At 45.4% G+C, this 12,981-nt stretch overlaps 1 protein-coding gene across 1 annotated transcript in view; it reads left to right on the top strand.

Moving 5' to 3' along the window:
• The window catches only part of LOC111143582 (V-set domain containing T-cell activation inhibitor 1), a 56,694-nt gene that overhangs the window by 22,839 nt on the left and 20,874 nt on the right, over window positions 1–12,981 (top strand). Inside the window, exon 2 of the mRNA XM_022497407.1 lies at window positions 10,006–10,070. Coding sequence (XP_022353115.1) covers window positions 10,006–10,070 — 65 coding nt within the window. The remainder of the gene's footprint in view (window positions 1–10,005; window positions 10,071–12,981) is intronic.

Below are 12,981 nucleotides of genomic sequence, written 5' to 3'. Positions count from 1 at the left end.
AGTGAATGAGAGACGCCTTGTGGGGTACAAATATGACATTAGATCCCACTGCAGAACACAGAGACGGCAGACTGCCTGACAGGTATGTGTTCCAGTAAAGTTCTGAGGGTGACAGATAGACTCATTTCCGGCTTTCCTAGTGACAATGAGCCGATCCCCAGACTAGGATCTCTGAGAGAAGACAGCCCAAGTACTTCTCTGAATCTCTTCTGTGACAGCGCAGGTTTCCTGAAGGCAAGAAAGGAATGAAAAGTCACCACAGTCACTGTGGCTTTCAGCTGTTGAAAAGGGAAGCTAGACTCCAGATCATTCCGTCTGTGCTCCACCCATCTGTCAGAGACCAGCTCACCAGGACTATGGGAGAGGCTTACAGGAAACGTGCTCCCCCCAGAGAGAGACTGCCCTGTCCTCCCCTATCCAGCTTCTCAGTTCCAGCTCCTGTGTCCTCGCCTCCTGAACCCCAGTGACTGGCCCTCCTCCTCTCTCTCTGTCCCTGCCCTCTGAGGTTCCCCTCCTTGCCTTACCCCCTGAAATCCACTAAGGAAAGAGAAAGGAGAGCACGCTCTGGGTTGGGACTTCAGGAAAGGTGTCAGAGACAAGGCAGAGCTGACCCGGTTTTTGAATGGGGCCTGCCTTTCACAGCTAGAGAAGTGGTAGAAAAATGTTATAGGCAGAGGGCAACAGGGGGCAATGAACAGATCCGTTTGCTGAGAATTCACGGCTCCAGGAGAGAAGGGTCACATAGATTATATGGGGCCTTTTAGGAGGGTCTTAAATTCTAAGCAAAATTTGAACTTGATCTACAAGCAATGAGAAAGCACTTAAATTGGAGGATATTGAGAAGGGCTAAAAATAAGAATTAACATTAATAATTTAAAAACAATAATTAATATCTATAGAAAGCATAGTTGTTTCTTTGACCCTAACAGAGATTCTGTGGACATGGTAGTGCTTACTGTGGACATGGAGGATGAATTGCAGTGTCGCTCAATTATACAAGCCCCCTGCTCCCATGAAGGCTTCATTAGGAACAGAACACCAGGTTCTCTGTGGAGTTGATAAGGGGAGAGGCACAGAAGCACCTTCTCTTTGTCCCATCCATTTCAGAAATGACCAGGCTGTCACTGAGCAGTGCTCCTGCTCTCCTCTGGATCCGGCTGGAGCAGGAGGGGCGAGGAGGGCGAGGCGGGAAGGAGGCCGTGCGTGGGAGAAGAGCAGCCTGAAAACAACCACCCATCGTGGCAAGGATGTCCTTATTAGAGGCCCAATCTCACTGTGGGTGCTGTGAGCGCCCCTGGAAATCTCTCCCAAGCTTTGGTTTGAAAGACTTCCAATTAGGCTGTTTCCATTGAGACCACACAGACTGCTCAAGGGCTCCCCGGCTTTTCTGACCGTATAGACAGACATTCATGGGAGGTTCATCAACAGTCTCAAGTGTGTTTGTTATTAAACACAATGGGATCGGTTATACGGCTGGAGACATCCTCTGAAAAGGTTTTTTCTTCCCCGTCTGCAGTGAGAATAGGGATGAACGGGAAACACAGGTATGATTAGGAAAAGACTAGCAATCAACCTTATATTGACTTTTGTCTCGCTCTGCTTGCGCCGCTGGAAAGCGGCGTGCACAAGGCTGATGAAATGCTAGCGCGCGCTTCATGGGCGATCAGGGAATGTTATAAATAGAGCGGGCCGAAGAGTAAAATAGAATGGTTTGCTGCAAATTCAAATATTGCTTAGGGAAAGGTGTCTATGTGTTCACATTCGGTATTTATCCACCTGTAGTGGAAAGTAGTAACTTTTCCAGAGTTATGACTCTGCCTTTTGGCTTTCCTTCCAGAGTCTCAATGCAAAGATACCACATAGAGAGGTGAGCTTCCTCAGTCTAAGGAAAATCGGGCATGGTGTCCGTCCAGAGGTTACAGCTGCTTAAAACATGAGCCTGGAAACAGATTTGAACCCTGGGATTTAGAGAACTTTGGATTTATATAACATAGAGTTTAATAATTAAGGCCATAGGCAATGGAGTATTAGACTGAAGTCTAATCTTGCTCTAATTTAATAATCTAGGGGTGACCCCTTGGATGAGTTCCTTAACACTAAAAAGAAAGATAATAGTACCCGTCTCATAGGGTTGTTGTGGGAATAAAGTGAGATAAATGAGGCCATGCACTCGTGAAGTATCAGCTGTCGTTGCTATGTTATTAATAAGGGTTTTAGGAGGCAGAGACAGAATACGCAACTGTGGCAAGAGCAAGGCCGAGGAACATCGAATTACAGAATCATCCCACTGTTTGAAAGGGGCTTTCAAAACTCTTCCACTCCCTATCTAGTGCCCCCAAACTTCCTTCCCCACTTCTGTCCCTACGTAGTTACTCAGCCCCCACCTGTAGGCACATGTCCCGTGGAAACTCGGCAGCCTCTGGCCAGGACCAGGGAGCTCTGCTGGAAGGTTCCTCTGCATGCTGAATCTCAATCTAACCTCCTAGAACTTTGACCTATTGCCTCCGTTTCTTCCAGGGTGATAGAGAAGAGGCCTCTAAGGCACCTCAGTTCCTGAAATGATCATTACTACATTTCGACTCCTCTAAGTTAAACTACCCCCGTTCCTTCAACTTCCCTTCAAAAACAATAACTTCCAATCACATCACCATCGCCAGTCTCCCTTCTCTTAGATCAATGGTTCTCAGCCGGAGCGACCTGTCTATAGACATTTTAAGTTGTCACAAGAAGGACAGGACTATTGCTGTCATCGAAAAGACAGAGGCCAGGGATCCTACAGTCCGCAGCAGCAAAGAATTATGTGGCCCAGATAGTCATAGTGCTGAGCCAGAGGAGCCCTGTCCTAAGCAAACACATTCATCGCTGTTCTTAAAGTGCAGGCCAAAAACGTGCACAGACGAGAGTCCGCTAACACTGCCATTTTACCGTCATTACTTTTCCGTAAACTTAGCCTACGACTGTGGTAGTTGGTGGCAAGTGGCCAGTTCAAGCCCCCTTTCATGTGTTGCTGCTGGCCCAGAGATGGCACTCACGGGGCGCGCATACTCACTCAGAAGTCTCTCATCATGGGGGCACTCTCCACCGCTGAGCCCCGAGGCAGCCTCGCAATCTTCTCCCACGCAATACCCGAGGCCATTACGATCAATCATTCAGAAGCAGCTGGCAAGCGAGAGGTAATCCATTTGCTGGCCATGTCTCCCTGGTTTTGTGGCATTGAGGCCCAGATAGGATGGAATCATGGGGCCTATGTTTTGGAGGACCCCCAGAATATCGTGTCATGTTTCTCAGCGGCAGCTTGAAGGAAGACAGGATGCCTCAACATGATACTCAAAAGCACCTGAGTCTCTCCCATACAATTTTCTAAAATGTCTTCCCCAAACTGAAAGCCATGCTGTCCGCTATCGTGAGAGATGTGTGACAGGGTGGGGCTGCCCAGAAGGACACCCACGCGTGTGCACGCACGCATGCATACACACACACACACTTACATAAGCTCCACATAACAGTCTTCTCTTTGCCAATTGCTTCCTGACCCTCCATTTACCACTCACAAATGCTCATGCTCACAGTTCCCTGGATCAATACTGGCCTTGATTTTACCAATATAATGAGATATAGCAGGGGACTGTAGAGATGGGGAAAAAGTGTTGAGGAGACAATAATCTAAGCCTCTCAGAAACTTAAAACCTGTACTAATCGATATCCAGAAAATAGATAATTTTGCCTTAAAGCCCAAAGTTCCACATAATATTTCAAAATAATTTCTTTTCACCTTTGATGGGGCGAAAAAAGAGAAACGTGTTGGATAGGCTGAAGTAAACATCTCCGGTGTCAGCGTTCTTTATAAACTCAGTGGCTTGGTTAGTTTATGAACAAAGTAATATGTTTGATTTATTCAAATATTTATTTGATTTACTCAAATATTCTGCTTGGTATATTTAATTTAAAATTTTTATTTATATTTATATTTATTTTTATATAGTATATATATTTATTTAATATATAAAATATGTTTATATTTATATATTTATAAATTTAAATATTTCATTTTAAAAAGCGTATTTACTTTAAAAGTATAATTTATTCAGGTTAATCATACGTGTGCTAACAATCTTCTTTTCAGAGTCTTAATCATTTATTGTTTATTCGAGTGAAGGTAAGCTGATAATCTGAAGGAATGTGGTATCTCTCGGTTCTGCCGGCATTGGGGAAGGAGGCAGAAATTAGAGAACATAGAAACCATTAATGTTTGGATAAAACAAAGAGCGCTTTATGTCTTGCAGACATAGTGCTCTACACATGGCATAGCAGATCCAGAAAGCCCTTGTTTTTGGAAACGGATCTAGAGAAGATATGCAGGGGTGGGGATGAGGGGAGGCTTCTGACCTTGTGGCTTCCTGCCACATGGGAATTTTGTGGCTTGGTTTGGCTTTTAGGTTTTTGGGTTTTTTTTAATTTTAAATAAACATCTGCCCTTGGAGCTCCCTCCCCAGAGAAGCCCATCCTAGGCTCACGTTCCCATACGTCCACCTTTCCAGAAAACTCAGACTCACAGTACCCTCAGTCAGTGTCTGCTCAGTTGTTTCTGTGCATTTTTAATATCCCCTGAAGCAGCTTCTGGCCCTACTGAGATGCCCGCTTTGGAGGTCCGAGTTACCTCCCCACATACCCAGTATTGTTTCTGTTAGTAGACCGATTACAAAGTCACCTAGGTCATGAGTGGTCTGCCCTTAACCCTGTTTTTCCCCCATAAGCTCATCCTTTACTGTGTGATTTGCTACAGCATGAGGCTTTTCTGGAACACACCTACATGTCTTCACAGACATGTCTTCACATGTCTTCACAAATGCCTGATTTCTTTCAAGGCAGCAGCAATAGAAGCAAAGACACGTGAGGGAACTGAACAAGGCCACCCTCGGGGAGTCCATACTACGTGTTAGGTGGAATCCAAATCCACCCCCTGCAAAGCTCTGAGTCTTGCAGCCTCTTGAAGTCCCCTTCTCTGAGCCCAGAGCCCTGAGCAGGATGCTTGGGTCCTAACCCTGTCCATGTGGCAGGAAATGCCACTTTTCTTTGGGTTTCTGCCTTAGAGAGCATGTAGCAGCATGAATTAGCCAAACATATTTCTCAGTGAAGACTTTCTCTTTATTTGAAATTTGTCCATGGAAATACACTTTGATTCTCCCTAATTCTCTCAGTTTTAAAATACCTCCTTCTCCATAGAATTCCTGTGAGAATTTATTCCTCTCTTTACTGAAGCCCTGACCACATGTGTCTTATGTTATTACAGTGTGTGTGTGTGTGTGTGTGTGTGTGTGTGTGTCTGCATGTCTGTGCATGTTATACATGCATGTGTGTGTGTTTTACCTCAGTTGCACTATAAGCTCCTAGAGGGGGGCAGCTGGGTGGCTCAGTCAGTTAAGCGTCTGCGGCTCAGGTCATGATCCCAGGGTCCTGGGATCAAGTCCCGCATTGGGCTCCCTGCTCAGCGGGGAGTCTACTTCTCGCTCTCCCCCCTGTTCATTCTCTTTAATAAATAAAATATTAAAAAAAAAAAAAAAGCTCCTTGAGGGCTGACACTTCATCTCTACAATGTCCTCCCAACAATATCTTTCACGTGATAAATACTTCATAAATGTTTCCTAAATGAACAAATCTTCCAAAAGCACTGATTTCCATCTGGGCCCCTTTGTAAGGAGTGTCTAATAAATATGCCCTGTGAATTCCAGTGCAGTGGTTAAAAGACAGTTTCACATTAAAAATTTCCTGCAGCATCGTTACCGGAAATTATTCTGGAAAAGTAAAAACCAAAAAGCAATGTAAGTACACCTTATGTGAATATTTTATTCAGCTTTTTAAAAAATTAATAAGCAGCAAAACAGGAACGATTTAATTTGGCTGCTCCGAGAGTACCTGCTTCTCTTTCCAAGGCTCTAGAGGGTGAGCTATTTCCCAAGGGAACAGCAGCTCCAAAAAAACCTCAAGGTGATTCCCATTTAGAGAAAGCGCTGGTAGCCAGGAGGGTTCCGCTTCCACAATTAGGGAAGCATGTGGGTCTGCGGGGACGGAGCTGGGCTCGGCCGTTCTGATGGGTCCACACAAGCTCCATTGTCCCCCTCCTGTTGGTGTGTGGCCAGGTATCTGTTCTGTGTCTTTGCTATTTCTGAGGGCGGAGGATGGCATACGCAAAGGCCTGTGGCAGGGAGGACCTACAATGCTTTGAGGGAAAATGTGGGGAGAGGCAAAGACTGGGGAGAAGGGAAGGTGCCCCTTTGAGAGGCCCTGTGAGTCGTTATCCCAGGGGAGATGGAAGGACGCTCCAAGTTTTAAGCAGAGGACTAGGCTGACTCTGTTACAGTTTTGTAATCTTTCTTACAAAGAGCTCCGTAGCTGAGCCGGGGGGCTCATCCCCACACCATGGGCACCAACAAGGAAACACATATTCTAACTTAGAAACATGTTTGTTACCTCACCACAGCAGAAAAATAAGACTGGGAATAGCTAGTACTTACTGAAGCTTCCCAGGTGCCAGTCGTTCTTCTTTTTTTTTTTTTTTTTTTTTTTAAAGATTTTATTTATTTATTTGGCAGAGAGCGATCACAAGTAGGCAGAGAGGCAGGCAGAGAGAGAGGAGGAAGCAGGCTCCCTGCCGAGCAGAGAGCCCGATGCGGGGCTCGATCCCAGGATCCTGAGATCATGACCTGAGCCGAAGGCAGAGGCTTAACCCACTGAGCCACCCAGGCGTCCCGCCAGGCACTCTTCTAAGTGATTTTACAAATCACCTAACTTGGGGTAACACTGTGGTAGCTCATTTAATCCGAACAAGAAGGAACAGGAACTTGAAACACAGCTGGAGCCCAGGGGCGCTGAGGCTCAAACCCATGAGGGCTCACTCTGGGAGCCACGCTCGAGACCTCAGCCTGTCTATTCTCCCCCTCATCTTGCCACTAGGTTGTCCCCCCTCGGCTAATCCGGTATAGAAATTCCAAAGTCACACTAATGCTGCCAGTGGGAGGACTGGGTAGGAGACGTCCAGGCTGCAAACAGGGAAAACTGTGAGGAGGGCACTGGAAAAATGCTGGGGAGACATGGTGGCGATGGGGGACAGTGAAGACAGGAACGAAGAGGTGTGAGAGACATGAAGGAGCTACTCAGCAGGACTTGGTAACTCAAAGGAGAAAATGCTCATTGGGCATCAGCCCCGAGCCCGGTGTGTGGTATTTTTGATGTGTCAAAATACTGTAACGTCTCTAATATTACCAGTCCGCAGGATTAAGTCATAGCTTTTGTTATTTTTTTTAAGATCTTATTTATTTCTCAGAGAAAGAGAGAGAGAGCGCGCTCGCGTGCACACGCAGGGAGAGCAGCAGGCAGAGGGAGAAGCAGGCTCCCTGCTGAGCAGAGAGCCTGATGTGGACTTGATCCCAGGACTCTGGGATCACAACCTGAGCGGAAAGCAGATGATCAACTGACTGAGCCACCCAGGTGTCCCAAATCAGCTTTTAATAACAAATGTATTGCAAACAGCTGCAGGTAAACTTTTTGATGGTGAAAAGCAATATATAAATAGCCCCTTACAGATTATGACATAGCTGCTATCTACTTTGATCTGAAAACAACACTTTTATATTCATTGTTCTGGCCGCCATAACAAAGACCCACTGACCAGGTGGTCTAACCAGAAACGTGCTCTCTCACAGCTCCGAGATGAGCAGTCTACTCGTAGGTCGGTGGGGTCGCTTCCTTTGGAGGGGGAAGGGGAGTCTGCTCCAGGCCTCCCTGCCATCTCCTGGTGGTTCGTGGGCCATCTTTGATGTTCCTTGCTTGAATCTCGGCTTTCATCTTCATGTAGTGTTTTCCCTGAGTGTGCTTGCATGTCTGTGGCTAGATTTCCCCTTGCTATGAGGACACCAGTCCTATTGGACTAAGGGGCCCACCCTACTCTGATATGATCCCATCGAATGAATTACATCTGCAAAGACCCTATTTCCAAATCAAGTGACATTCTGAAGGACTCGGGGTTTGGATTTCCAAATGTAAATTTGGTGGGGGTGGACACACTTCAACCCCGAACACCCTAGAGCACGTAAAGCAGGAATTACTCTTATTCCCATTTTAAAGATAAAGAAGCCGAGTCTCAGAGACACGAAGGAAGTGAAGGTAAGCAAGAGCCGGGGTCCCAAAGTCAAGTCCGCTCTCTGGCTCAGCGGTCGGTACCTCTTGCTGAGATGGTGTAGCTGTTCTCACACACTTGGAGCAGTGAGAACTGAGGGTGCCCTGAGGTATGGAGAGAGGGGAAATGGTCAGATACAGTCTCCTCTTAGAATCAGTGGCAGGTACCCGATTATCATTAGAAGCATCATTTGGCTAATTCACTCACTGCCCCTACAGCTACACTCACGAGGGCTTGACCTCCAGGGAAACTGTTGACTCAAATGGTTTCTTGGACGTCTGTTGTTTTTCTCCGGTGGGCCCATCCCTGGGCCAAGCGGAGCTGGGTACAATGAGCCTATTCAGGGCAGAAAGGAAAATGTCCTGTGCTTCCCTTTTCTCTCTGTGGTGTCATTCTTTGCCTCCCTGTGCCTCTCTTTTGTCCTGCTATTGAGTAATTTCAGTGTGGGTGTGGGGACTGTGTGAATTGCCAGCAGGGAGAGAGTGTGGCCCAGGACACCTGCCTGAGGACCTGTGTGCAAGGGCGGGCAGCAGTGGGCCAGCTTCCCAGGAACCTCTCTAACAACACCACAGCACCGACATGGGCCTTCTGTTTCTGAGTCACTCACAGCAGCTAGAGCTGGTGCCCTTCAAGGAGCATGGGTCCCCCTGGACCATGTGACTAGGACCCTCTGCCCCATGTGCGAGCCCCCAACTCTTGGGAGGCAGTGCGGGAAGAAGATGAGTGTAGGTTCCAGACACAGATTCTGTTCCCAGCTGGGCCACTGACCAACAATATGCATGTAGGGAAGATGCTTAACCTCCTGTGTCACCTCCGCATCTGTAAAACACGGATGATAAATGTGTTCGCCTCGTAAGGTTATTGAATAGATAAATTATATAATCCATAAACGGTGCCTAGAACATGTCTGCCAAGTAATTCTAGGACTACTAGAATGTAAACACTACTTCTTTATTTTTTTCCCCAAATGTCATTTGTTAATCTGTTCATTGAGAAAGGGCAGGATACATCTCAAGAAGCTAAGCGTGGTTGTGTCTGGGTGATGGAATTGCAGGTTATTTTAGTGTCCTTTTTTTTTTTTTTTAACATATTTGTATTTCCTAAACTCTCTGTAAGAAATATGTATTACTTTTTTAAAAGATTTTATTTATTTGACAGAGAGAGTGAGCACAGGTAGGGAGAGTGGCAGAGGGAGAAGGAAAACCAGGCTTTCTGCTGAGCAGGAAGTCTGATGCGGGGCTCAATCCCAGGACCCCAGGATCATGACCTGAGCCGAAGGCAGACGCCTAACCAACTGAGCCACCCAGGCGCCCTTGTATTACTTTCTTAATAAGAGAAAGCAAAGTTCCATTGAGAATCGAGAGGGTTCAGGGAACTAGGGGTGAGTGGGTATGGGCAAAGACATGACCGTCGTCCTCAGTGTAAAGTCTATGGAAGGAGACAAGACAGGTAGGTCAATGATGGGCATCGATGCTCCGTGCGGACTGAGTAGAGGACCCATCCCCCTCAAGTCGTGCCTGGCACTGCAGAGGTGTCATCAGTTTTGCCCCAACGATCTTTGTACAGAGTCTTCCCTGATCTGGAAATAGTCAGATGACATACAACGTCAGATTAAGGGGTCACTCCTTTCATCTCTCCCAGCACCCCGGGGAGATGGGGATTGTTGAGAATCCTGCCTAAGGCACCGCTTTCTAGGAAAGGGCTCATGGTGCAGACAGAGGTCAAGATGCTTTTAGGAGCACCTCTGATAGATAACACACAGGAACCCCAGTCGCAAAGCAGCATGTCGAGTGCAATGAAGAGTAATTTCCTGTTTCTCTATCTCTCCATAGTGTTATTAGCATCATCATTATTTTGGCTGGAGCCATTGCCCTTATCATCGGTTTTGGTATTTCAGGTATGTGATTTCTCGAGTTCCTGTGACTCACTCACCCACCCCTCGCTGTTACGTCCTGACCACTTGATGGGGCCAAATGGAAAGAGTGCAGAAAATCTCAGAACACCAGTTCTTCTGCTCATTGGCTCTGCGCTCTTTGAATTACATTTCACCCACTGGGACTCCGTTTCCTCAGTGATAGGGCGGGGAAACAATGTCCATGTGACCAGGTAGTTGAGAGAACCCCACGGGCTGTTTATCAGAGAGTTCTGCCTACCAGTCAGCGCTGCAGAGGTCACTCTGGCAACCCGGAGAAAGGGCTGCGGCTGAGCCATCCTACCTACGGTTGGCCCAGAGGGATGATTCCCGTGCGGTGAAGCATCAGGTCTTTGCACACAGGGGTCTCAGGGAAAGAGAATACCGGCTGTGACCAGTGGAGGGAACAGGTGCCGCTGTGCGTGGATGGTGAGTTTCTGAGCACAGCTGATGTCAGCAACAGGAAGAGTCTTATCTTTCCTTGTCTGTGTGGACCTTGTCTTGGAAGCATCTGTTATGGAAGCCACCTCCAGTAAGACACATTGAGTTAGGCCAGCAGCTGTCTTCTCTGAGGCAACCTGTTTGCTCCATTTCCCTTAAACTACCTGATCCCGGCCAACATTTCTATTTTAACTTAGTCTGTGGCCCTGTCACTCTATAACTTTAGTTTTTATAGTCTGCCTTTTCTCTCTGTCCCTCTCCTCTCCCGTGGGTGTGCCGCCACCAAATCGTAGTCACAAAGCCTGAATGAAGAAAACACATGGTAGATATGTTTGCCTGGAAAAGGCATTAGTCCCCTTCCTCACTTTATCAAAAATAGGTATTTCAGGGCACCTGGCTGGCTCAGTCTGTATAGCATATGACTCTTGATCTCGAGGTGGTAAGTTTGAGCCTCACATTGGTTGTAGAGATTTCTTAAAAAATAAGATCTTTTTTAAAAAGTTATTTTGTCTTTCATCCATTTTTCAATTGGATTATCTTGTTCTTTTTGATTTGTAGGAATTCTTTATATATTTTGGAAGCAGTTTGGTTATATACAATGTAACATCTCTTCTTCTCTATGGCTTTTTCACTCTCTTAGTGATGTTGATGTCTTTCAATCAACAGAAGATCTTGATTTCAATCTAGTCCATTTTCTCCATCTTTTCCGTTATACGGGAACTTTTTATAACCTGTTAGGTTAAGAAGTGTTTGCCTATCCCAAGGTCTTGAAGATTTTTTTTCTAGATTATCTTGTAGAAGCCTTATTGTTTTACCTTTCACATTTGTATCTGTTAAGCATCCAGAATTAATCTGGGGCATGGTGCAAGATAGTGGCCAAAATTCACATATTCCACTGGCTCTCCAGTTGACCTAGCGCCATTCGTTAAAACCACTGCCCTCCCCCAACTTCTTGCCAAGTGCCATGTTTGTCAGAAATCAAGTATCCAAATGTATATGGATCTGTTTCTGAATGTACTAGCCTGTTTCATTCTAATATTCCTTTATAGTTCATTTTCCTTTTTGTTATCTCTTTACCTATTGCTAATCTTGGGCATGGGTGTGTGTGTGTGTGTGTGTGTGTGTGTGTGTGTGTGTGTGTGTGATCATAAAGCAGGTTTGAGGTCAACAGAACAGTAGTTTTGAAAGAACCGGGTTGATGTTTGATTTTTACTTTCTCTGTTTTCCTATTAATTTTGTCTTTTATCTTTATTAACGTCGCACTTTCTGCTTTGTTTTGCTGTCTCTTCGTTTTCTAAAATCTTAAAAGAAGCACTTTGGAAAAGAGTATGCCAAAGAAGGCAATAAACAGCTTTTAGGAGATACCATCATTCAGTTTTCCAAAATGATTTACCAATTTACTCTCACCAGAAGCATATGAGACAGCCAGTGCTCTGTGTCCTCACCCTCTTTGCTCTGTGTCCTCACCAACACTTGATATTATGGAATCTTGTTGTGGCTTAATTTCTGTTTCCTGGGGACTGAGGAGAGTGAGTACATGTTCATATGAAAAACATAATGTGGAGTGACAGAGCCAGACACAAAACAGTCCATTCTGTATAATTCCAGGTATTTATAGTTCAAAAACAGGCAAAAGAATCTCTACTCTTAGAAAGGCAGGGAAAGCCTGAGGGGGTAGCCAGTTAGGAGGGAGTGCGAGGGGACTTCTGGGGGATATTAAAGTTCTAGTTCTTGGTGTGGGTGGTAGTTACATGGGATGAAATTGTGATAATTCTTCCAACTGCTCAGTTACGATGTGTACATTTTTTATGTACGTTATACTTTAATACACTCACATATACACACATATTACAAATATATAAAATATGTGTGTATATTTTTTTAGCAGTAATATATTGATAAAGCAAATATTTTGGGCTAACTTTTAAAGATATCAGTGCATACATTTCGGTGCCTTCCTCATTAATGCTTAATTAACTCTTCCTTAGTTATAATTTACCCTATTCTGGATCTTATATACCACCTTGAATTAAAACCCCAGTGTTTGTCTTTCACTCTAAATCTTAGTGACTAACTTTTTTGGGGCCTAGGGCTAAATGGCTTGGCACCAGGGCCACTCTGGAATTAGGTTTTGCTTGTCAGGGGCTTTGACTACCCTAGCAAGAATTTTCACATTGTCCCAGCTTCCCTGTGAAAGTCAACACTTTGCCACTCACATTTTTCCCTGTTGAATAACTATAGTGACCTTAGGTACTTGGCTCAGTTTCCTGAAGACAATGCTCAGAGGGTACTCCCTAAGTGCCTTTTGAATGGACTAGTGGATGGATGTTTGGAGAGGTAAATACACAGTTAAAAGCTAGTCTATTCAGTGCAGTAATATTCCCTCCCATAATATTAAAACCCTACGACCAATAAAGAGTTTTTCAACTCCTTCCTATTTCATGGGGTAAAAGCT

This window comes from Enhydra lutris, unplaced genomic scaffold (genome assembly GCF_002288905.1).
Source record: "Enhydra lutris kenyoni isolate GAN:26980312 unplaced genomic scaffold, ASM228890v2 scaffoldscaffold9, whole genome shotgun sequence".
NCBI classification, from domain to species: Eukaryota; Metazoa; Chordata; class Mammalia; order Carnivora; family Mustelidae; genus Enhydra; species Enhydra lutris.
Note: the sequence above shows the minus strand (reverse complement) of the source record. Positions and strands in the feature narration are given on the sequence as shown.